General features: G+C 48.7%; 1 protein-coding gene across 3 annotated transcripts; it reads left to right on the top strand.

The window, feature by feature from the left end:
• The first annotated feature begins 214 nt into the window (after window positions 1-214).
• Window positions 215-25,896, top strand: HAUS7 (HAUS augmin like complex subunit 7). 3 transcript variants are annotated; one of them, XM_090265075.1, is made up of 10 exons: window positions 217-558; window positions 1,616-1,731; window positions 5,982-6,049; window positions 8,305-8,366; window positions 17,771-17,862; window positions 18,464-18,619; window positions 18,718-18,808; window positions 19,300-19,506; window positions 20,682-20,796; window positions 25,687-25,896. In XM_090265075.1, the coding sequence occupies exons 1-10, from the start codon at window positions 460-462 to the stop codon at window positions 25,755-25,757; spliced, it is 1,077 nt and encodes a 358-aa protein (XP_090121201.1). In that variant the 5' UTR covers window positions 217-459; the 3' UTR covers window positions 25,758-25,896. The 3 variants fall into 3 exon arrangements, with proteins under 3 accessions (XP_090121203.1, XP_090121201.1, XP_090121200.1); XM_090265074.1 differs by having other exon boundaries at window positions 218-558; window positions 19,297-19,506; XM_090265077.1 differs by lacking the exon at window positions 20,682-20,796 and having other exon boundaries at window positions 215-558; window positions 19,297-19,506; window positions 25,687-25,779.
• Window positions 25,897-26,064: the final 168 nt, after the last annotated feature.

The following is a 26,064-nucleotide window of genomic DNA, read 5'->3' as shown; positions in this document are numbered from 1 at the left end:
GAACGCAAGAAAATCCCCTTTAATTACAGTTGTGAGAGTGTGAAACAGGAGACACAGCCTCGCGCTGAGAGATCGGACACATGTCCCAATTCGATCCAGTTCCCATAGCTCCCCTTCGTCCTCCCAGGGAGAAACCAACCAAGGAGCGCCCTCTCCTGGATGAGCCTCTCCCTGATGCGTACTTGATTGGGTTGCCAGCCGGGGTGACGAGAGCGAGGTGGGCGACGGAGAGCTCGCCCCGGCTCCGCCCGCTGGTCCGCCCTGCCTGCTCCAAGCCGTTTTCCTCATGGATGTTGCCTAGGAGAGAGAGGATCCCCCGACCCAATAGGAAGAGTCCCGCCTCCGTCCCCACTTCAGCTCAGGCAGGTGGGAGGCAGGAGTGCGGGCTAGCGCGTGATTGGCAGCTGGGCTGGCCTGTGAGCCGAAGGCGTGGGTAGGACGTGGCTCGGAGCGTGAAACATGGCGGGGCTGGGTGCTGGCGGAGGCTACTGCTGCTACGGGGATGAGAGCAACGACTGCGTGTTCAAGGCGGCCGTGGCGGTGTTTGCGAAGCTGAAGGTGCTGCGAACTCTGGGAGCCTCCCGGGGCGGCGGGGCAGAGCAGCGGGCGGGCAGGGCCACTAGCGGAAGTCGGCGGCGCCATGCAAATTGCCCCTATCTCGACTCCCGATTGCGCCCTGTGTCCCGCTGCAGGGACGCCTTGTCGGACGTCCGTATCTGCTCTTTGGGAGGCCCCGGGTTTTTGCTCTTACTATCACCACGGCCAGTGTGTAGTAGTTCTGGCCGGCGCTGCGAGTGTGCTGCACCATAACTTCTCTCGCCCAAAACTTTGCAAGACCTGGCTGGGCGCGCGAAGCAAGTGCAGAGACTCGGAGAGCACAGACCCTTGGTTTCAAGGAGTTCGCGGGGTTCAGGAAAGACAAGCGGGCAGAGTCCGTGCCCCAGCGTAACAGGCCAGTGGTGGCAGTAGTGAGGAAGCGCGCCCCACATGGTTAAGTAGTTGTCCCAGGTTCCGCTCTCCCGCACGCCCCGCCCCCACCCCGCCCCCTACCTCCCTTCCCTCCCGCCCCGCCCCGCCCCTCCCTTCCCCTTCCCTCCCCTCCCCTTTCCCCTTCCCCTCCCCTTCACTCCCCTCCCCTACCTTCTCCCCTTCCCCTTCCAGCCTCTCCCCCTACTCTCCTCTCCCCATCCCTTCTCCCTTCCCTTCCAGGAGCAGTCCATTTGGCCCCCATCCTGCTCCCTGTCCCTTTAGTCCTATAGCCAGGAGCCTGCATTTGGCTTCTGATAATTGAGCTAGAGCTCCTAGTTGCTACTAGGTCAAATTGCAATGAGAGCCCAGAGTGGGGGTATTTTAAGGAGGTGGGGTGGCAGGCTGTCATAGATGGGGCTCAGAATGAGGGAAATTTACCCCTGGGCAAGGTGGAGGGGAGTACACTGAGGGCTGCAGGGCGCACACGGTGGGAGTGAGCAGTGTGCCAGTGGGCAGTTGTAAGTGCCCTCTTAACAGGCCTCGTGTGTGTCTGGTGGCACTAGACGTGTGAAAGAGCACTAAGAGCATGAGTGCAGATGTGCATTGCAGTCCTTCATTGATTCTGGCTTTCCCTTTCTTTGCTTAGGTCCTCAACTGCCCCTTCCTCAACGGTCTTTATATCTCAGAACCAAAGACCATTCAGGAATTGCTGTGTAGTCCCTCGAAGTACCGCTTGGAAATCCTGGAGTGGATGTGTATACGGTAATGGAGTTGTTTCTTCCTCCATCATTTTGGGGGCATACTTGGTGCCGTTCAACCCACCTGGGCAAGATGGGGTTTGTTCTGTTTATAAGTAGCTGTCCTCCAAGAGGGCTCTATACCTTACCCCATATAACTGTGACAGCAGCTGCTGAAGTAAGAAGTGCCAGCTATGGACCATGGTCAAATTTGTGGTAAAAGTACCCCTTAGCATTGCTTTGGGGAGTCTGTTTACCACCTGGTTGAATAGACTCATCTTGGCTACTGAGATTTTTTTTTTTCAGAGCTAGCACGAGCCTGATAAATGATCTACCTTAGTCCTTTTGTTTTCAGACTGGTAAGCTGAGGGTCAGAGTGAAGTTGTAACTGTCTCGGGTTGTAACTGTCTTGGGTGTTGCCACTGGGAGTGACAAGCAGAGCCAAGACTCTAGTCCTTCAGGTCAAGGTGCAGCCTGGTATATGTGCTTGGCACTGTGTAAGGGAAGCAAAACCTGCCCAGATGGCAAGGGGAAAGATCCAGAAAGTCCACAGAATGTCTGTTTCTTGGGAGCAGCAGCCCCTAAGCTGAGCATTGGTCTGAAGGCTCTGGTGGGGAAGACAAGCCCTGTGCTTTTGGTCGTGAGCCCCAGGGCTCTCACTGGAGTACCAGTGCTTGGTCAGTACAGGAGTCTTTCATGAGCCCAGGCCTGCCCCTCTTCACGCTGGCCTGTCTGCCCTTGTAGCTGAGGAAGACACCTGGGCAGGATCCTGGCAGTGGAGTATCAAGGGTCTAGCCTGCGCCCAGTTGGTGTACCTTCTGGGCATATTAGCAGACCTGGCCCTGAGCTGGCTGTCCTAGGGACGGCTGGGAGGAAGGAGGAGGTGTTTTCATGTTTAAGCCTCTCCTGCTGCCCTTTTTCACATTCTACCACAGGCCTTGGCATACCAGCATTCTTATAACATTTTGCTCTGACTGATCTTGTTTTCCCTCCTGGAGATGCCCTTCAGGTCTTTTTGCATGTTGCACATACTCCGATGCAGCCTTCAGAGACCCAGGTCACACATCCTATCTCCTTTTAAAAAGTCTCCAGTCCCAGGGCAAAATGTATTCCTCCTTTCCCTGGATACCCAAAACCTTTGAGCACACTCCTGCCAGAGTCCTCAGCCTGTTGGTTTTGTCTTTGTTCTTTCTGGCTCTCCAAAGCACTGGGAGCTGCTCGAGGGTAGGGTTTCCCCACCAGTCCCAGGCTGCAGCAGTGCTGTACTGACAAGCAGGCCCAAGGATACATGCACACCTGTGCCATTCCAGGCACCTCAGACATGGAAGGGTGCCCTCAGGAGCTGGGGCTTTAGTGGCCACAAAAGGCTCAGGCCCAAATCCCAGTGTTGGACACACCTCTGCAGTCTGAGTGCTGTGGATATTGGCAGGGAGGAGGTGGCATTTGATCTGGGATGGAACAAGTAACGGTAAGTGCTTTTTTTGACAGAACCAGGAAGTCAAGATGTGCGGGAGAGAGCCAGGCAGCAGTGGCCTGAATGGCAGCCCAGGGCATCTCATGTGGAGCCTTACAAGCCACAGGAGGCCTTTGAACTTTGTGCTCTGGGTAGGAAGAGCATGGGACCAGGGAAGTGCCAGACAAATTAGCACTTTGGCAGGGTGACATACGGGTTCCATGGCAGATGGATTTGGAGGGGAGAGGCCAGAGGCAGGGAGACTAATATGGAAGGTGTAGCAACAGTCCTAGGGAAAGATGGCAGGATCCTGGTTCAGAATGGTAGATGGCTCATCTGACAGCCATTGCCAACCCTGGAGGGACCAGCATCTTGGCCAGAATCCTGGGAAAAGAAAGAGTACCAGAGATAGCCTGGGCTAGTGCAGAGGTCTTGAGCTCACTCCCAGGAGGAGGAGGAGGCCGCCAAAGCTATGGCTTGGAGAGGCTCTTGTGGGAGGGAGCCCAGATCTGCCTGGCCAGATGAAAGCTGGGGACTAGGCTGCCCTGCTGGCCAGAGAGGCATGAGAGGGGGGGTGCAGTCTACAGCTGCATTCTTTAAATGTTTTTAGTACTTTTTTAAATACAAGAAACTGAATCCCTTTTATGATCCCAAGCTGGCAAGAGTGTCGTGGTTTTTTTTAAGGGCCTGAAAAGAGGATTGGACAGAGTTCAGTTTTCCCTCAAGTTCATGTTGGCTTTCTTTGCACGTGACTTCACCATCTCAGCCCTCGTCTAGGGCCACCTAGTTCACCACTCTCTCCAAAACCTGGAAGCTGCACCCAGCATTGACTGGGGAGTTCAGTGTGGTGGCTCTTGGTGGCCTATATGCCGAGCTGGCCCTCAGTGCAGGAGGGGAGCAGAGCCACAGGGCCCCTGGGTAGCTGGGTTCAAGGAACATTGGCTTCCTTGGCTACCAAAGAGTTGTACTTGCTTTCAAGGCTTTGAATGCTGTTAGTTTCTGTCCCATTCCCCACTGCTCCAGAAAAACCAACTTTAATGAAAGCCCTTTCTGCGTGAGGTCACGTAGGCTTTTGTGGATTTGTTCTTCAGCGTGTTGAAGTGGTTTTCTGTGGTTCAACCTGATGGATCTCTGAGTGCTCTCCACTGCCTGGTGCCTTGTGAGTTGGGAACATTGCCCGGCAAGCAGGCCCAGGGGCCAGCTTTCTAGCATTTCATATTGTGGGCCTCTTTCTTCTCCTGCCCTTTCTGCCCCTAACCTCTTTGGCAGAATGGGGATGGGGTGGGGTGGGGTTGCCTTGATGAGTCATGAAGACAGGTGGTGAAGCTGAGCAGCTGAGGCTGCTGGGTCCAGCCCCCTCTCTAATTGCATTTCTGCAGTGAGGTGCTGGACTTAGGCCTGGGATGGCTCCACTAGCTCCCAGGACCCCAGCATGGTTAGGGCAAGTGGCATGGGACACAGGTGTTAGGAGACATGGCCCCCGGGAAGGAGCAGTGAGCCCTCTTATGGAACAGCCACTGAGCCTTCTCACCATGCTGAGTTGCAGGTCCCTTGGGACCTCAATGGTGGCATTCCAAAACCACCATCCTGTGGAAAGATCCTCTTGTCTTTATGTAGGGAGGGCCCGCCATGGCAGCCAGTTCCTGGGGCTCCCTGGCAAACAGGCATGGGCCTCAGCAGCTGGAGCTCAGACTGTGCCCCCTAACAGAGGAGACCCAGCGGGAGGCCTGAGCTGTGTGTGACTTGTGATATCTGCTAGGGTACTGCAACCCTTACTGTCTTAGCATACAGTCTGTATCTGGAAAGGGTTCTGCCCATCAGCTCAGCATCTTAAGGCAAGATGCTTATGAGTGGCCACTATTTCATTTATGTGTGGTGCCATCAAGTCCGAGGATTCATGAAGCCAAGGAGGGGCAGTTGAGATTGCTGTCTCCCCACTAAGGAGGCTGGGGCTATGACCCCAGAACCCATAACACTGGGAACTCCCAAATGGCTTAAAGCTGTGACCTGGAGTAGCTTAACTCCCCACTGATTTTTGCTTTTGAAAAAATAGAAAATGTTCCTCTGCTAAAACAGCTAAGTGTGGACATTTACTGATGGCAGATTATTCCGTGGCAAGAGGCCACAGTCACTTGTTTGTTAATGCTCACTGGCCACCATTTCTTTGCTGCCTGCTATGTTAGGCCCCAGAAATACTGGATGGAAAGCCAGCTGCTGGCCTTGGCGAGCCTGAAGTCTGGGGGGCGAGAGCCCAGTGAAGGATAGTGCTTAGACCCTGCTGTGATGGAGGGATGCCAAGGTGGCTTCCCGGGGGCAGGTGGTGACATCAACCATGGGCTTCGAGGGATGAGATTTGCTGACTTGGTGTACTCCGGCAGGGAGGCTGAGAAGAGCAGACACTGTGAAGAGAGGAGCAGGGGAGTGACCTGCAAGAATATCCGGAACTGGAAGTGCTGTCCTGCGACATCCTCCAAACAAACCTATGCCATGATAAAGAAAAAGCTGGTCCCTTGTTTCCTTCTGAGAATTTTGTTTTGTCCTCTTGGGCAGTCATTTTATTTTATTTTTTTATTGTGAGAATTTTAACTTTATTTTTCAAATTCATATATCTGAGGTAAACTTTCAGAAATATTTATAATTAACTGATAATTTATGGAGTTGAAATTCACATCACATAAAATTATCCAATTTAAAGTGAACAACATCTCAATGGCTTTTAGCACATGCACAAGAAATTCACTTTTTAGATTTCGGATAAGGAGGGGCTAGGAGGTGCCTTTGTAGCCTGATCAGCCCTGACTGGTTTTGCTCTTTCCCTGCAGGGCCTGTCCCTCCTGGTCAGACAGATTCAGCTTGCTGAAGAGGGCCTCAGCTGAGGTGAAGATCCAAGGTGGGTCTGTGTTAGGGGAGTTTGGAGTTGAGTGGTGGATTCTGGGCTATTCTGGCCTCCTTAGTGAATTGAGAATTTCCCATTGGAATGCTGTTTTCTTCTGGGTGGTGCACACCCTGTGGCTATTGCTAGAACCTTCTAGAACCAGGTTCCCTCCCCCTACGGACGTGAGTAGGAGAGCTACTGTCGTAGGGGCTTGTGAATAAGAACAAGAGCTTGTCTCCTTGCCATCTCATCCCATGGAGTGCTGTGGGCATAGACAGTGGTCCTTGCGGATGCCTGTGGTGGTTCTGTCCCTGTGTTACTGGTGTGTGGGTATGCACACTACACCTGGTGTTTCAGGAGCACACCAGGCTGCTCTCCATGAGAGCTTGTCTTATAACTGCTTCTTTTCAATTCTTTCTTGGCAGAAACTGTCTTTAACCCAGTAATGGACAGTGTTAGGTAAAGGGGAACAAATGGCAGTCCTTAAGATGGTGGCTAACTCTTCACCTTCATAATGGTATCTCCAAAAGTTGAAATTTCCATGGGCCTGCATTTGGCCCAACCACCCCAGGATGGAGTAAACTGGACCCTGGAGTCCTGATCCATTCCACAACTGGCACTGCCAAACTAATTATCTGAGGACAATTATCCCTGAGGCCCAGATAGGCCAGAAGAATGGGGCTTTGTGTGTTGGAGCCTGCAGGGCTGGCCTGTGGGCTGGCCTTCTACTGAGTGCTATGTCCGATACTTCCAGTACTTTCCTACTGATAGGACCATGTCCAAGCCGGGTAAGCCTGGCCATCAGACAGCACCTGAATTCTTTAGCACACATGCATACACAGATGCTGATCCTGGCCCTCAGCCCAGCCACAGCCTTGACCTTGCCATCCCAGCCTCAGTTTCCTCTTCGGTAAAGTGCGGGTGATAACCTCAGCCTTGCCCATCTTGTGGGAGTGTGCTGACTGTCAAAGCAGGTGGTAGGCAAGAGTGCTTGTCAAGGAGTGTAAGTGGGAGAAACTGGGACAAAAGGGATTAGAATCATGAATTCATCTGACAGGTATTTATGGAGTGCCTACTATGCACCCTTCACTGTTTAGGTGCTGGCAGTATGGCCAGACCTTGTGGGTCATGTAAGGACATTGGTTTTTACTCCCAGGAAGGTTGCAGCCTGACTTTGGGTTTCTCAGGGTCCCTTGGGCCACTGGGCTGAGAATAGGGGGCCTGGGCAGACGCAGGGAGACCATTGAGAGGGTTTTGCAGTAAACCAGGCTAGAAATGGGTGTGAGAGTGGGAGAGGGGTGCTGTCCAGATCCTGGATTTATAGTGAAAGGCAGGTCAGCCAGACTCCCTGGGGTTTGGATGTGGGCTAAGCAAGAGGAGGACACAAAGATTTGGGGTTAAGGGCTGTGGGCGGAACAGATGTCCTTGTGGGTATAGCCGGCATTTGTACAACGTTCCAGGATTACTAATGCTTTCATATAGAGGCACTGCTTGCTTCTTGTGTCAAACCTTGCAAAGCAGATGGCAGGGTTCTGCCTGTTCTGCCACTGAGGCACTTGAGGGTAGGAGATGGGCTTTGCCTGTGAGGGTAAGGACATTGCCACAGAGCTAGGTGAGGGTGTGGAGCTGGCATTGGCCCCAGACTTTCTGGTTCCAAGTGTCAGCCTTTCTCTGTATACCAGATGGTTCCTCAGAAAATACCCAGGGCACTCTGGACTCAGTTTTCCAATCTGTAAAATGAAGCTAAGGCTCACCTCCTAGGGTTGGTGGCAAGAGCAAAGGAGATGATGACATGAAAAAGTATGTAGGAAATTGACAAATGAGAGCGACAGTTCCTTTTGCTTTGGCCTGGGGAGGTCTCTGAAAAGGCAGCACACAGCGTGTTTGGAAGGTTCTCTGACCTTTGTCAGCTCCCCAGGAAGCTGCTGTCTTCTCTTAGAAGCCCGAGTTCCCTATATGGAAGAGCATTGGATGTGACCCCTTTATTTTAGGTGAGGAAACATGCCCAGAGAGGGACAGTGACTAGATGCAGACCACACAGCAAGAGGTAGTCTTGACACCTATGTGTGTGGTCCACCTGCTTCCTTATACACCTGGGTCTTTCAGGCCTGGCCCAGCCTTGTGGGCTCTGGACCTGTCGACACTGGAGCAGGAACACTCTTACCAGAGAACTACTGGGAACCCTGCATGTTTGTGGACCCCCTGTGTGTGCAACGTCCTCTCCTATTTGGGTGGGTGTCTGTAGTAATAGGATTCTTGTGTTCTGACAGAGATGATGAAACTAGGCCATGAGCTGATGCTGTGTGGGCTGGATGACCACGAGCTCCTGAAGGTAAGAGACGGCCCTCTCTGTCCCCACTCCTCCCCAGCCCTGCTCCCTAGCTCCCTCCCTCCCAGGGCAGGAATCCATAGGATTCCCTTGAGTAGAGCCTAGCCATCGCTGAGGAGGCCGAGGTGGATCTCAGGTTTATGATGACCAAAGTGGGGGACTGACGGTATACATCTTGTACTCGGTTGATGACTTCATACACACTGGCACTGTGGTAAGTACTATATAAGCCCCCCCCCCAAAAAAAAAACAAAACGAAATTATCTTCTGGAGGGTGAGCCACTCGTGGTACAGGCTTCCCCTGTTATGTGAGTGTTCTAGGAACCCATCCGTATCAGTGTACAGCTGGCATTGTTGTGAGAGGCTGCATTCAGCCTCAGTGAATTTTTTTGAGGACTCCTTTAATGTGTTTGCCCATTTCATGATGGGTGAGTTACGAGCACACCTGCCCACACCCTGCTGAGTGTTCAACAGTTTTTGACCAAAGACAGCATGACTCCCATGCCCCACATTCCCTGTTCACTCAGTGTCTCATCCCTGAGTGACTTTTTTTTGTTGCTGCCTTGAATGAAAAAAGTCCTCAAAGGGAAACATTGATGAGTTCAAAAACTGTTTTGAGCAGTGGAGGAAAATGTCTCTATAGGTGTATTGCATCAAATGGAGGGTACTTTGAAGGGAACTGAAGTTTAAACGTAAGAATAAATACACAATTTTTTATAACTAAATTCTGGCTTTTGGGGGGTACCCCCTCATACATGCCAGTAATTGTCTCGCCTACCCATGGCAGTAGTACTTGTCTTAGTCCCATTTCACAGGGGAGGTGACAACTCACCTGAGGTCACCCAGTGACAGAGCCTGGCCTCAAACCAAGGCCTGTGGATCCTGAGCCCATACCTTTCCCCCATGTGCTGCCTGCTTCAGAGGTGGCCCTAATCCACACCCTCCTGCACAGTCCTGATTTGAAGAAACCCTACCCTCTAATCTTAATACTTTAAAAATTTTTTGAAATAATTGTTTCCAAATTTTGACTATTATAAATAATGTTGCTATGAATGTTCTTGTATATGATTTTGACTGTAGACATGTTTTCAGTTCTCTAGAGTATATAGCTCGGAGTTACTTGGTCATATAGTATCATACATTGAACTTTTTGAGGAACAGCCAAACTATTTTACAGAGTGGCTGAATCATTTTTACATTTCCACCAGCAATGTGTGAGGGTTCCAGTTTTTCCACATCCTCTCTGACACTTAACTATTGTCCATTTTTTTGATTCTGGCTGTCCCGGTAGGTGTGAAGTGTTATCTCATTGTGGTTTTAATTTGCATTTCCCTGATGACTAATGATGTTGAGCATCTTCAGGTACTTATTGCTGCTTATAGATATTTTTTGAAGAAATGTCTTTGTTCAGTTCTTTTGCCCACTTTTTAATTGGGTTATTTGTCTTCTTATTGTTGAGTTATAAGAATTCTTTATATATACTGGATACAAGTCACATCAGATGTTTGAATTATAGATATTTTCTCCCATTCCGTGGATTGTCTTTTTACTTTCTTGGTGTGTCCTTTGGAGCACAAAAGTTTTTAGTTTTGATATAGTCCAGTTTATTTACTTTATCTTTTGTTGCTTGTGCTTTTGGCATCATATTTAAGCATCCATTGCCAAATCCGAAGCCATGAAGATTTACACATGTTTTCTCCTAAGAGTTTTATAGTTTTAGCTTTTATATTTAGGTCTTGAGTTAGTTTTATGTATGGTGTAAGGTATGCATCCAACTTCATTCTTTTGCGTGTGGCTATTCATGTGTCCCAGTACCATTTATTGAAAAGATCATGTTTTTCCTAATTGAATTGTCTTGGCATCCTTGTTGAAAATCACTTTAGCTGTAAATATGATGGCTTATTTCTGGATTCTCCGTTCTAATCAATTGATCTATATGTCTCTCTTTATTCCAGTACCACACTGTCTTGATTATTGTAGCTTGTAGCAAGTTATAACATATGAATCCTCCAACTTTGCTCTTTTTAAAGATTGTTTTAGCTATTAGGGGTCAGTTAAATTTCCATATGAATTTTAGAATCAGCTTGTCAGTTTTCACAAAAAAGCCAACTGGGATTTTGATGGAGATTGTGTTGACTGGAGATCACTTTGGGGAGTATTGTCATCGACTATATTGTCTTCCTATCCATGAACTGTCTTTCCATTTATTTAAGTTTTCTGTCATTTCTTTCAAAGATGTTTTGTAGCTTTCAGTGTACATGTCTTATACTTCTTTTGTTAAATTAATCCCTAACTATTTTATTCTTTATGATGCTATTGTAGATGAAGTTTTCTTAATTTCATTTTTGTATTGTTTATTGCTAATGTGTGGAAATACAATAGATTTTTATACATTGCTCTGGTATTCTGCCACCTTTCTAAACTTACTTAGTAGTTTTAATAATTTTTAGTGGATCACTTAGGATTTTCTATATACAAGATCATGTCATCTGCAAATAGAGATAATTTTACATCTGCCTTCCCAGTTTGGATGCTTTTTATTTCTTTTTCTTACCTAATTGCTCTCTAGCACATCCAGTACCATGTTGAATAGAAGTGGCAAAAGTTGACATCTTTGTCTTGTTCCTGATTTTAAGGGGAAGTACTTGATCATCACCACTGAAGATGATGCTAACTGGGCTTTTTATTGATGTCCTCCTTCATCAGATTGAGGATGTTCCCTTCTATTCCTACATTGTTAAGTTTTTATCATGAAAGGGTGTTGAATTGTATAAATGCTTTCTCTGCGTCTACTGAGATGATCATGGGGTTTGTCCTTTATTTTATTCTTCACTCATTTGTGATCTTTCAAGTATGTTTCTGGTATCATCTTACTTCTGCCTGAAGAACTGCCTTTAGCAGTTCTTTTGCAAGTGTTCTGCTAGGTCTCTGACCTCTTAGATTTTACCTATTTGATCATGTCTAGTTTCCCTTCATTGCCCCTGGCTGGTTTGGCTCAGTGGATTGAGCGTTGGCCTGCGAGCTAAGTGTCGCTGGTTCGATCTTCCAGTCAGGGCACATCAGAGAAGGAAAACTCTGACTCCAAAAAACCTCCGCTGCCTTGCGGCATACCTCTTCAGGGGAAAGGCTAAGGGAGTAAACCCCGACAGAAAATCCGGAGCCGGAGTCCCTAAGGCGGTTTGACGTTGTAGTCAACACCGGCAACTCCTGCGGCGCACCTGAAGCCAAGCTGTATTGACTCCGTCTTTCCCTTGGACCCTTCAGCTGCGAAGAGAGGGGGGGTCTGCTGCATGGGCAACAGCAGACCCTCCATATCACCCTGCCCAGGCTCTGTAGCTTCAGCTTCACTGGAGAGGACACTCCAGCGTCATCGCAAGATGTCGATTCAACACGGGAGGAGACAGATACCGTGTCACTACCGAGTCGGACTGCACAGCCATTCTCGGCGGTGCAGATAGACTCTTAAGAAGCTACACCATCGTCTCTCGAGACGGACGGCTGCCGCCGCCGACGAGTTTCCCTTCATTCTTGATGGCTATTTTTTCGCTGGATATAGAATTTGGGATTGACAGTTCTTCTTTTTCCACAGGATCTAATGACAGATCTGCAGTCATTTGAATCATTTTCCCCTTGTGGGTCATGCATTGTTTTTCTCCTGCTACTTTAACATTTTTTTTCTTTGTTATTTGATTATGTGTTTGTGGGAAGATTTCTTTGGGTCTGTCCCATTTCCATTTGTTTAGCTTCACAAATCTGTAAGTTTGTATCTTTTGCCAAACATAGGAAGTTTTATCTGTTATCTCTCTGTTGCTCATATTGGATAGTTTCTGTTTATGTTTTCAAGTTCACTGACTCCTCTGTCCCCTCCTTTTTGCTGTTGAGTCCATCAGTGAGTTTTTAATTTCAGTTTTTCTATTTTTCTGTTCTAAAGTTTCCATGTGTTGTTTTTTTAAAAAAAAACTATTTTGTTTCCTTGCTGATGCTTTCTATTTTAACTTTTGTTTCAAGAGTGGTCATGATTAGCTATTCAGCATTTTTATGATGACTGCTTTGAATTTGTCATGTTATTCCAGGATCTGTGTCATTTTGTCATTGATGTCTTTTATCATGAAAGTTGAGACTCTTGTGGTTTTCTTCATGTGCCCAGTAATTTTAGATTGTGTCCTGGACATTTTGACTCTTAATTTTATTCTGGGTCTTGTTAAATTTTATGGAGAATGTTTGTGTTTTGGAAGGCACCTAGCCTTGTTAGTTTTAAGCTGCATGTTCTGCCTGATTCTCTGGCCTGTGGTACCAGTGTCAGCTCAGTTTCCATAGACCTTTGTGCCATTTGGATCTGTTGTACATGTGCACCACCTGGTGGTTGGCCTGGGACCTGGGCGTTGGTTTCTTCTCTGGCTTAGGGTCAGATCCTCCCTTGCACAGGGTGGGGGGATGAAGTGAGCCCAGGTGTTCATGAACAGATTCATGGGATCACTTTCCTGAGCTCTTCCTTCCCTATCATCTCTTTGATACTATCTGATTCCTGGGGGAAGGGGTTCTCCTTTTCTGTCCCCTATCCATAAATCACTTACTTCCGTGACTGTACCATAGCAGCAGAAGGACTGAGAGCAAGAAGGGGTAATAGAATTTGGCACCATATCTCCACCAAATGGAGAGGAAGATTCCCTGCCCTCAGAGTGTTGCTCCTGCTGTTTTCTGTTGTCAGACACTTTGGTTGCTGCTACCACACCCACCATGATATTGCCTGGGGTATGAGAGAACAGAGAAGGAGAGAAAAAAGGCCAGGGATTTCTCCCACTCTTTGAGTATTAGGAATTCTCTTTTCTGGAACTCTCTCTGTACCACCATGCTCTCTTCTGGGTTTGGGCTGCGCCGAGTTCAGGTCCGGGGAGAGCAGAGGAGAGAACACAGTAAATTGTCACCAGTCTTAATGGTAGCTTGGTGTCTGTGCCTCCCCTGCAACTCCTTCTGACGTTTACCTTTCTGAGGCTGCTGACACCTGCCAGATGCAGTCTGTCCTGCTCTGAGAAGTGGGTGTTTCATGGGAGAGGAATATGGCATATGTTCCCTCCATCTTACCCAGACTGGAACCCTTATCTTAGTTTTTATTTTAAAAATTATCTTTATTGTGGTAAAATGCACATAGCATAAAATTTATTATTTTAACCATTTAAAAAATATTTCCCAGCGGGCCCTGATGGAGTTCTACTGTTTAAAAAAAACTTTTTTTTTTCCATTTTGGTAAAAATACAAATAACATAAAATTTATCATCTGAACCATTTTAAGCATACAGTCAGTGGTATTAAGTATATTCACAGTGTTATGTGATCATCATCACCTTTTATCTTCAGAACCTTTTTCATCTTCCAAAACTGAAACTCTGTACCCAATTTTAAAGCCATTTTAAAACAGACAATTCAGTAGCATTTAGTACATTCCTAATGTTGTGAAACTATCACCTCCATCTAGTTCTAGAATATTTTCTCCTTCCTAAGAGGAGATCCGTGCCCATTAAGCAACCTCTCCCCATTTCCCAAAGACCCTGGTACCCACTGCTCTGCTGTCTCTGTTTCATATAAATGGAGTCGTATAATACATGGCTTTTTGTGCCTGGCTTCTTCACTTAGCACATTAGTTTTAAGGGTCATCCATCCTGGAGCATGGATTAATACTCCATTCTGTTTTATGGAATAAAAAATAAAAGAAAAAGAATAATTTATGTTGGTACTAGTGAGTGCTGGGAGCTGGGGCACAAGAGAAAGGAGATGCAGATATAAGATGCTTGAGCTCCTAATGTGTTTTAACTTAAAAACTGCGTGTGTGTATGTATGCATATGCACGCATTTCCTTGCTTTATCCCCTGAAAAGGCCAACAACAATGATGCCCCAGTTATAACATAGGCCTGGAGCAGGAAATGTACCAGTTGGGTCAGGGACACCTTCCACAGGACTCAGGAGTCCGCTAGCACAGAAGCCTCACTGGGCAGAGAGAGGACATTGTGGAGATGATGAATGCATTACAAGGACAATCACTACAGTAGACTGGGACCCTATACATATATTTAAATCCACGAGTTCATAACAATATTTTTTAAAAGTCATCATTTCATTACTCCTCAGCCTTTTGGCTATGACCAAGTGTAAAAAGCCATCATTTTGATATCAAAAGCACAAGCAACAAAAGAAAGAAAATAGATCAATTGGACCTTATTAAAATGAAACACTAGTGCTTCAAACCACACCATCAAAAGAGTGAAGGGTATCCACAGAGTTAGAGAGAATTTTTATCAATCACATATCTGATGAGGGTCTAGTATCCAGAATCTATAAAGAACTGTGACAGCTCATTAATAAAAAGACAAGTTACCCTAGTCAAAAAGGGGCAGAGGATCTGAATGGACGTTTCTCCAGAGAAGATACACTAATGATCAGTAAGTGCTTGAAAGCATGCTTACCATCATTAGTTGTCAGGGACATGCAAATTAAAACCTCAATGAGATCCCACTTCATGCACACTAGGATGGCTTTAGTGAAAAAAAGGAAAATAACAAGCACTGGTGAGGATGCGGAGGAGTTGGACCCCTCATACACTGCTGGTGGGGATGTAAAATGGTGCAGCCACTGTGGAAAACAGACTGGCAGTTCCTCAGAAGGATAAACCTTGAGTTACCACATGACCCAGCAATTCTACTTCTAGCTGTATATCCAAGAGAACTGAAAACTTAATGTTCACACAAAAACTTGCACATGAGTAGGAAGTATTCTTAAGAGCCCACAGTAGAAAGAACCCAACTTTTTATTAACTGGTGAATAGATAAACTAATTGGCAATAATAAAGAACAAGCTACCAATATGTACTACAATGTGAATGAAACTTGAGCACATTCTGCTGAGTGAGAGAAGCTCACATAGTGTATGATCCCATTCATATGAAGTGTCCAGAAGAGGCACATGTGTAGAGAAAGAAAGGGGATCAGTGGGTGCCAGGGGCTGGGGTGAGGGGTATGGAAAGTAACTGCCAGTGGGGATGAGGTTTCTTGTGGGGGTGATGGAAGTATTCTGGACTTATATAGTGGTGATGGCTGCACAGTTCTGTGATTATCCTAACAACCACTGAACTGTGCATTTAAAAAGGGTAAATTCATGATGCGTGCATTATATCTCAATAAAAAATAGCAGTGCTGCTGAAGTAGGAGAGCATATCTGTGAAAGGAGTGCTCAGGCTCAAGAACAGTGAGAGAACAGCCCTGAGGTGGCATGTCCTTGGCCTGTTCCAGAAACAGCCAACAGGCCATTTTGGCTGGAGTGGAGTTGGGGACTGGGCCATGGGGCACATGGTAGGCTTGGGGAGTCCTTAGGGTGCTCTTTTCAATATGGTGGTGGCCACTAGAGAGTCTGTTCAGTAGCACAGAGACAGCTGTGGCCGGGGTATGAAGGCAGTGGCTGGGCCTCTGAGAGACCTGATGGTAGGCTGCAGCTATGCCCAGGCACTCAGGCACTGGCTTGGGTAGCTGCTGAAGCAGGAGCAGTGAGGGAAGTGGCTGGATTAGGCTGAGGCCACCAGATTTGCTGATGGAGGGACTAGGGCAGGGCCCAGGAGAGGGAGTCAGGCCTGTGGGCACCAGGAGATCTGGGGCCTTGTGGATTTGCTTTGCAAACCTTTCAGTGTCCTTGTCCTTGCTGGAGAGCGGAGGGGAGACAGATGTGATGAGGCTTCTACCTGATGCTGCTCCTGTGTCATTAGAGACCATGGATGGACTTCAGTAAGATGGCTGCAGTCCATCCTGGGGACCCTTGGGTCTTTGAGGGGCTGGGCCTGATAACCCACAGAGGACCTCTGTGGTCCAGGCCTGTGGCCAGGGCAGCACACAGGGAAACACAGGCCAGGGCCACCCTGTCGGGTAAGTGCCACAGTACTACCCCACCCCAGGCTGGCAGAGCCCTGAGCACAGGCACCTACCCTTGGGCATCAGGAGAGACTGTGGGGAGCTGGATCTGTGCTGAGGAGGGGATGGCATGGCAGGCAGCTTTGTGAGGTCCTGAGTGACAGTTGCTCTTATGTTTCTGTCTGGGCTCTCCCCTCTCTAGATGGGGTTCTCCCCACTTCCTACTCTCATGTGCCCTTCAAGTATGTCACTTTGGCTCAGTGTCATGTGGGCAGATTGGGAGAATGAGTCAACAGAAGGTAGTGATGAGGCCTGAACAGCCAGTGGCAGGCTGAGGATGTGGAGATGGAGATGCCAGAAGCTTCTAGAGATACCGGTCCTGTAGACATGGCCACACAGCTGGGAGCCGTCCTTGAGGGGAGTGCCAGGCACCTACAGCCATGAGGCCAGCACCCATGGACAGGGAGTCGAGCTGCTATATAGCAGAGTACATCCCTGTCCCTAGGTTTACTTCTTACCCAGGGCCGCCTGGCCTGAAATACCACCAGGAGCCTGTTGGCCCTTTCACTTCAGCTTGTGCCTTCCATACCCACTTTAAGTGCAAATGCTTTTTGGGGGACTTTTATAGTAAATAAGTAGCTAGTGAGGCTGGCTGAGTGAATTGTTCTGATGCATTCCTCAGAATAGCGGGTGTGTAGGGCAGGGCATTGAGGAGCTAAAGAACAATGGCAGGCCCAGTTTTCTTTCTGGCATACTTGCTTACATAGGTCTCTCTGCAGCAGGCCAGGCCTCTCCGGTTGTAAGTGGGTCCTGGGGATTGGGCTGTGAGCTTTTTCCTTTTTTCTGGAAGGAGGAAGGAGTTGGACTTCTGAAGCCTTGCGCTCCTGGCTGGGCAGCTGCCTGCTGGGAATCCCAGCTACCTTCAGGGCAGGGGACTAACTCAGCTCCTGCTTGGGGACCCTGGCTATAAGGCCAGCCACATGCCACCTGTCGGGCACAAGTCCTTGTTCTCTCTCTGAGGAGGAGTGAGGTTGGCGTAGGCCACTTCCACAGCCCCATCTTGTGGTGCCAGTCAGCTTTGGTCGTTCGTGGCTGGGGTGGGCGGTGTGCCGAGGAGGACAGGCCTCCTCCTGGTGATGTTCCTGGGGAACAGGCTACCATCGGGTTCCTGTGGGCTGTGTTCTGCCTTCAACAGGCCCTCCTGCACCCTGCATGCCCACCCCAGAAGCTGCACCGTTGGATGTGTGATGAGCACACACTCCCATATGTTTACACAGCACTTATCACTTCCAGAGTGGTCCCAGGCATCATTGCAGCCCAGGGCTGGGCTGGAACAGGGAGTGCTCAATGATAACAGCCCCTGAGGCTAAGGTGCCTGAGCCAGTCCAAGATGTCGCATGGGGACCAGGGAGCAGGTGGCCCAGGCTTTTCCTTTCCACTAGCTTCTCAGGGTAGAGTGTGAGACAGGGGCACCCAGCATGCCTTGCCGTTGAGTGCATGTGGTGTTTCCTGCCTAGGGCCAGGCCTGTGCCCAGAAGCAGCTGCACTTCATGGACCAGCTGCTGGACGTGGTCCGGAGCCTGACCATTGGATGCTCCAGCTTCACCCGGTAAAGTCTCGGAACAAGCACTCTACAGAATGGCCAGCAGGTGTCAGTGGTTCTCCAACTGGAGCTTGTGAGCCAGGGAGCCTGGCACATCTCTAGCTGGGGTTGTTTTTTTTTTTTAAATATTTTATTTATTTATTTTTAGAGAGAAGGGAAGGAAGGGAGAAGGAGAGGGAGAGAAACATCATGTGTGGTTGCCTCTCGCGTGCCCCCAACCGGGGACCTGGCCCACAACCCAGTCATGTGCCCTGACTGGGAATCAAACCAGCAACCTTTTGGTTCACAGTTTGGCGCTCAATCTGCTGAGCCACACCAGCCAGGGCTCTAGCTAGGGTTTCACTCCCCACCCTGGTCCAGCTTTCAGGCTGTCAGGGTGAACGGGATGGGCCTACTGAGGAGAGGGAGTGCTTGGGCTGTCCCTACTGGTGGGTGGGCTCTCAGAGACATGGGACTCAACTCCAGCTACCAAAGCAGGCGAGGACTGGAGGAGACCCCTCCTCTTGGCCTTTTGGGTTTCCCATGTGAGATCTCAGCAAGGCTACAAGCACAATCCCTGGATGCTGTGCTGTGGCCTGTGACGGTGGCCCTGGGGCTGTCTTTGCAGTGTGCAGGAGCAATTTGAGAACACCATGGAGAAGAATGAGGACCTGCTAGAGGAAATCTACTCCAGCTCCCAGCTGCAGATACTCCTGAACCCTGAGTGTGACCTAAAGCTCCTGAATATGCAGCCTCCTGACAAGCAGGGCGATGACGGGTGGAGGTATGGGCCCTGCATGGTTCTGTGACCTGGGACAGACTCTTACATGTGTGACCTGAGATGGAACAGAGCTGGGAGTGTCCCCCCTTCTCTCCCTGCAGAGTCAACTCCTCTGTGGATGAGGAGAAGGTGGCAGAGCTGGCCAGGCAGCTGCAGGAGAACATGGCCAACCTACAGGCACTGAAGATGGAGGTGAGGGTGCTGGCTCCCGGGCCCTCGGGCACCCCATCTTCACACTGAGCATGTGATGAGGCTTAAGTGAGGTGGCATGTGTGCAGAGCCTGATGGGCTCTAGAATATAGTGGGTGCTCAACCCACATGAAGAGGAGAGACAGACAAGCTCCAGGCAGGAGTTGGGAGGTTTCCTGTAGAATGGAAAGGATTGGTCAGATGGTCTGCATGCCAGGCCCTGAGCTCCAGGCTTTCATGTGCTGTCTTGCATGAGACCCTGATGCCCCACACTGGCCACTGGCAGGGCTGAGGCCAGAAGTCAGTCAGCTTTGCTCAATACCAGGTTGCTCTTTTCTGCCTCTGGTCTTAATGTCTCCTGGTTTTTGGAAGCCTGGGATGGCCAGCAGACCCTGCCCACTGATGGGTGGAAGGGACATGGTGCCCCATGGGCATGCAGGACAGCATCAAGGGACCTTCTCTCTTTGGCTTTACGGTGCTTTGTGCAACAGAAGCAAGGGGCTGCTATAAGCAGAGTCGACATCAGCACCCTGGACCAGAAGCTGCGTCTGGTCATCTCTGACTTCTTCCAGCTCATCATAGCTTTCCTCCAAGTCTACGATGACGAGCTGGGTGGGTGCTGTCCACGCCCAGGCCCCTACCTGCACCCGTGCGGCCCCATTGTCCAGGCTGTGTACCAGACTCTGACTTCATGTAGTCAAGTAAGAATCACCCTCTCCTCTCCCACTGTAGCCCCCAGCGAGGGACCCAAGGACTGGGACTGAGGGCTGGGAGGGACTTCTTGGCCCAGGCTCCCTGTGAGCAGGTGGCACAGCCGGTCTCCAGGCTCCAGCCCTCAGCCTGGGACCTTTGGTGGGTTGGGGCAGGAACTTCTCCTGGTGCCATAGAGAGAATGAGGGGTAATGTGTGTGCCCCCTGGAGAGCCCCACTGCACTTCAGGGGTGTTGTTAACTGAGCCAAGGCTCTGGACCTGGAAGAGGTTTGTACATTGCCTTCGCTGTGTCCTAATTGCCTATGGCACTCTTACTTTTTCCCTGGGATTTTTATTGGGAGCATTGTTGCATAGCATTCCAACTTCTTTAAAAGCATAATCTTAGTGGCTGCACAGTACAGTATTTTGTTCCAGCTTCTGTCCTTATATTGGTCTCATTTTGTGTTCATGACATGCCAAACTGTATCATGTCCTGTTTGTTCTTGTGTATCACCAAGAACTATGCCAGACAGACAGATGCTTGCCTGTTTGTGCCCTTGATTCAGCCCAGAGGGGAACAGTGGTCTCACACTGCTGAGCCGACTGTGAATGTTTACACATTTTGTTGTTTCACATTTCAGACCCCCAGAGCCAAACTAAATGCAGGCTTTGGCTGTGATTATGAGGACAGTAGCCATGCACAGAACTTGGACATTCGCTTAGGGCTTGTGCAACACTTGTCTTGGCTATTTAATGGAAAGGCCCCTAGACTTCCAGACCTCTGGTCAGCCTGTCCTTTGTGACTTTGCCAACACGGCAAGATAGGATACAGTCCTCTCCCATCAGAAAGGCCCTTTTATTTGGGGATGTTGATTCCCCACCATTGGACATTTCCCACTGTGCCACTGGCTTTGCTTGGCTACCAATGTGGGATGGGGCACACGATGGTGTGGTGTCCCCACTGGGCCAGGATGAAGGAAGTTAGGTTGAAGAACTCTGATTGATGACTCTTCAGGTAGCTGAGAGTCCTGCCATCACCCATGGGTGTCTGTGGGGGTGAATGCCACATGCTTAAGGACCTAGGGAGGATCACACGCTCACTGTGAACCTGAGTGGGAATCAAGAGGTGTCTTTTATAGGTCAGACCACCAGCACTTAATGCCCACACACCTCCCTCCCTCCCAGTTGTTGAAAGCAGTGGTGAAGATCGCTGACGTCTCGGCAAGTGTTGTACAGATGACGAAGCAGCAACACGCTGAGCAGATCTGTTGGAGCAGCAACAGCTCTGTGATAAGTCTAGGTATGTGGTCACCACTCTATGCAGCTGTGGTTGCCTACTCAGCAGTCATGGACAGGACTGTCCTGGTGCACCTTGGCTTAGCTCCTAGCTTATGCCAGGGTTCCTTCTGTGCTCAACGAGCATCTGGGGAACATTGTGGGACTGGCCCCTTCTTTCTTTTTTCTCTAATGCATAAGGTTTTTCTGCCCTTGAAAGAATGCTTTTGACAGATTATAAAATCAGGACATTTATTGTAGAAATTTGGGATAACCCAAAGACATGCAGGGGCGAAATGAAAACAGTCCGTGACCTGCTGGCCCAGGAATGGTTGGTGTTAATATTTTGGGCTATTTTGCTCTGTTGTTTTTCCTGTCATCATTTTTTATTTCTTTGTATATGTTAAGTGTGATAACAACACATGTGCACTTTTATATTATGATGTTCTTTCCCTTGAACCTCATTATAGGCATTTCCCTGTATTCTCAAAGTAGCATCTTTAATTGTCAAACACTATTCCATTCAGCCATTTGCTATAATTTGCTTACCATTTGCTGTTACTGAGCCTGTAGGTCATTTTCAGGTTTTTAGTAGTATTCATAATGCTGTTGCAGGATTTATAGTAGTGTAAGGTGAAAACAAGGTGAAGTTTTGCCATTGGGTAACACTCAGGTAGATAATGAATTATGTATATGGTGAAATAGTGTTCGCTGCTTCAAAAGTTGGTGATGGCACCGTGAGGAAATGCATATTATAAAATATTGAAGGAAAAATGCGGGGTAAAGAGGAAATACACAGTATGACCTCGCCTTTCTAAAGGGAAACAATATAGAAGAAACCCTCACAGGAAATGGGCCAGAATGTGGACATTGGTTTTCTCCCTGTTGGAATCAGAGGCGGTTTAGTTTAATTTCTGTTTCTTTATTCTGCTCTGTAGTCTTTATATATTCCCCAATGAACACATATTACTTAGGTAATTCCTCCCACTGTCAATCTTTAAAAAAGGATACAGTGAACATGTTTATATATGAAGTGCATCCTCACTTAGATTATGCCTTTAGAATGGGGTTCCCCAGGTTTGCAAGGCCAAGTGATGTCCATCTTTCTGTATCCTTATCAGTGTTGGATTTGATCCTTCTGACATTTCAGCTACTGGATAGGGGCAAAAAAATAGCTTAATTTAGTTTCAATTAAACTTTTTTCCCTACGTTTTTAAAAAAAATTTTGGAAATATATTGAGGAAACTTTTTCTTTGATAAGAAATATAGCCTTTAGGGAGGAGTCTCAACTCATAGAGATAGAAACATGAAATGGTTGGATATTTTCCCTGTGCAAACCCCCTTTACTCCAATTCAAATGATTTTAAAGCGAATACTTGTGTAACCATGACCCAGGTTGAGAAATAGAACATGCCGAGTGTCCAGGAAATTCTTCACGTGTCTCTTGCTGCCTACAGCTAACTGCTATCCTGACTTGGTGGTAACTATCTCTGTTGCTCTTCTGAAGTTCCTTCCTTGCCTTCTCTGTTATTGTTCTCAAGATTCTCTTGGTGTTTGGCTTTTGACAGTTTGATTAGAATATGTCTTGGTGTGGATTGCTTTGAGTTTATCCCATTTGGAATGTTTTGAACTTGGCTGTTTTGAACTTGGCTTCATGTTTTTTATTAACATGCAGCCAGACAGTTGATGATTCCTTTGTCTCCTTCACTTCCTCTTTGCTCCAAGCCTCAGGGCCAGCCTGTGGTGATCACTCCGGGCCCTCTCAGGTCTCTCCTGGGCATCTGCGCAGCCTCGGGCATTCACACGGCCTTCAGGATTTCCTTGTGGGCATGTCATTCCCCACCCTCTCCTCTTACTTCCTGCTTTAGTTTGCCCCCGACTCTTATCCACCACCTCAGGCAGCAGCTACTAAATCATTTGCTATAACAGCCTTCCACTCAGTGTTCCCCCAAGGAGTGGCTTTATGTAGCATGCTCTCTGGGCCCTCCCTTTGGAGGGCTGTCTCTCTAGCTATCCCTCTCCTTGGGCAGCTGGCCTTTTCACCGCTCTTGGCTTTGGCACACACACCTGCCATATGTATACCGGACGCTCAGGAGTTTCTCTTCTTTCTGACTGAACTGCAACAGAATCCTCCATTTTCAAATATATCATAACGTTTATCCTAATCACCACTGTCACTATGACTCTCACCCACAGTGTATGTAATTGCTGTTGACAAAATGCTTACAGTCCACGCTATCATTAATATAATAATGATCATTAGTGTTCTGGACTGTGTGCCATCTCACCTGCAGTCTCAGGACTGGTGGCAAGTTTTACCTTCTAGATAAGCACCTTTTTCATCTTAAGATGTGTGAACCCTGCCCTCCCCACACTTTCTCCTCTGTGCTTTGTTGGGTGGTGCTGCCTTCCACTTGGAGAGCTCAGTTCTTGTCAGTGCAGTTTCCTGATTTTGTCTGAAAGGAGTTCTTGGGCTGTAGACCCATCAGAGGAATGGCCTGTATATTTTCCCTGTTCCCACCAGAAGAATTGAGGGCATTGGTCTCCATGACTTCCTCAGGCCCTCCCACTATGGAAGGTCTGTGTGTCTATGCTACTTCCGTCCCAGTATAAGAAGCTGGGCCACTGATCTAACCAGTAGGCAGGTTATGTTGGTTGCTCGTCCCAACATCATTCACTAGTCACCATCTCAATTGGATGGACCCAAGGCCCCATTTGATTTCCCAGGCCTCCAGAGACCCAAGTGTCATGAAAATATCAATGCCTTTTAAAAACAAAGCAACTCTCAGTGCTGGGAGTGAGGGAGGGGAGTTGACAGTTCTAACAGGGAAAGACGGTCATAAGTTTCCAGAAGCTAGAAAGTGGATGGGGGCAATTTGATGGATGCAGGGGGTGGAGAAAGCCACAGCCAAGAGGACAGCCTGAGCAGCAGTGGGGGAGTGTATTTACCTGGTGGAGCCACGGACTATGTGGCTGGCAGCCCTGGGGAGGGGGCAGTGGCAAGTAGGCTGGAAGCAGGGGGCAAAAGCAAAGCAGGTCTTTATAGGTTGGTGCTCCCAGTGAGACACTAGCCTGCTTTTTTTGATAAAGAAAATGACTGAAATGAATGGCAAACCCAGACTCCTAATATGGCTAGCAGCAGCCCAGGAGAAGCCCACCTATTTATGGCCCCTGAGGGTCCGTGGCATGAGGGCTGACCCTTGCCTGCTTCTGCTGCCCTGTCCCAACAGAGCTCCTTTGGTGGGAGGGCAGGCCCTGGAGGTGGGTGACTCCACCAGAAACAGTGCGGCCAGCACCATGAAAGAGGGCAAAAAGGCCTGGAAAAGCAGGACTAATGTATCATTCAGAGAAATGGACTTTCTAACAAACTTGACTTAACATAGCACAGCAGGTCCTTGAATAATGTTCTTTTGCTATAATGTTGATGAGATGCTATTTTACTCATTAGCCTATGGTAAAATGGGTTTCATTAATACATTGTTTTATCTAGAGTCACAGAACCTATTGACAACATGAAGTGAGGATTTACTGTATCATGTCCAAAGGAAAACCAACATGGAGAAAAACAAGCAAATACTCCTAGAAGTTAAAAAGGCTTGCCAAAGTGTTGAAAGGTCAATGGAAAGAGTAGAAAACAAAATGAGACAACAAATCTGTAAGAACAGAAAGAAAACAGACAGATCAGGAAAACAGAGACAAAGATGAGCAATGCATAGGCCTGATCCAGGTGGCTAACAGGCTCCCCAGAGAAAAAGAGGAAGGAAAATGGAGGATGGAGATACCAGTGAAGCAACAGCTGGATAGAGCTGAGGGGGTGAGTCTCCAGTTTGTAAGCCCAGAGCAGATGGACCCAAAAAGACACGTCCCCAGGCCCACCCAGCCTTTTGAAGTCTGGAGTAACAGGGATGTAAGCTGGGGCTCAGAGTTTCCAGAGAGAAAGCCTGCAGCCTCCAGAGGCTGATGCTTTGCACATTCAGAGGGCGCAGGGCTTCTGGCCTAGGATTCAAGACCTAGTCAACCAAGCTCTGCCAAGAGATGGCCAGGTAGGAGACGAGAACTGATTTAGTGGGGGGCAGCCCCGGGAGAGCAGTGGGCTAGAGGGCTTAGAGGTTGGGAAAACCTAAGGATACCATGAAGACAGGTAATACCCAAAGGGACTCGGGAGAAGCCATCTGTGGAGAAATTCGATTGCAACAGGAAGGGTGATAATCTGATTCCAATGAGAGCATTGATGTTAAGTGGGGAGAGTCCTCAGGATCACTCTTAGGTGGGCCAGGCTTGGTCCCAGCTCTGCTAGGAGTCTGCCTGCTCCAGCATCTCTCTGAGGTAGCTCACTGAGGCACACCCCTTGATTCCTGAGCTTCAGAGTCACACTTGGGGTGGGCGGGACCAAATGCCAGTAACTGCCTTGCCATGTGGATGGGCAAGGAAGCAGAGAAGCAAGTTAGTGGAGGAAGGAATAGGTGTCTATTTAAGTTAAGGCACCACGGCCAAGGAAACTCCTGTACCCAGGGTGGGGGAGAGGAGTGACACAAAGTCCTCACATTCCATACTCAGTGGTCATCTGAAGCTGGTACCTCTAGAGGCAGGTGTGTGCTGTGTTCCCTACCCTTGAAAGCAAAGCAGCAGGTTACAACTAAGGCCCATGTCATTTGATCTGTGATTAAATCACAACAACCCCCACCTCCCCCCCTGAGGGGTAGGCAGGGGCCTTCCATCTGTGTGTGGCGCTCACTACCCCAACACGTGGTGGTCTCCAGTCTCCAGCCCCCTCGACATCTCCTGGTTGAGCAGTTTCTGGTTCACTGTGGGAGTCAGGCCCCCTGGCTGCAAGCCCCTTGAGAACCAAGTGCAGGGGAGCAGGATGGGAGGCACTGGACTCACTTTGTGGTTTGTGTTTTTCTTTGCTCTGCAGCCACCAGAATGGAAGAACTAACCCTGAAATACAAGCTCCTCAATGGCATGCTGCAAAAAGGCCAGAAGTAGTCTGGGAGCAGCAAGCTGTGTTCTGAAGCCAGGCGGTGGGCAAGGACGGATCCATTTGGCAGGAGAAGCATTTATAGCCCTCAAGTTTTCCAGGCACAGCCTTCAGATGCCTGGGCCATCAGCTGCTTGGGAAGAGGGAGGGGGGTGGGGAGGAGGGGCAGAGGTGGGGCAAGGTGTTGTGAGCTGGAGAAAAAGGAAACCTCAGGTTGAAGAACTTGCCTCTAGTCTGGTTTTTGCTTCTACGGCTCCGCACGATGGCCTCCTTTCTTCTGTTGTCTGGCCTGAGCTAAATGGCCCATGGCATCTG

The sequence above is a fragment of the Furipterus horrens genome, unplaced genomic scaffold (genome assembly GCF_987537825.1).
Source record: "Furipterus horrens unplaced genomic scaffold, mFurHor1.1.pri manual_scaffold_17, whole genome shotgun sequence".
In the NCBI taxonomy this organism is placed as follows: Eukaryota; Metazoa; Chordata; class Mammalia; order Chiroptera; family Furipteridae; genus Furipterus; species Furipterus horrens.
Note: the sequence above shows the minus strand (reverse complement) of the source record. Positions and strands in the feature narration are given on the sequence as shown.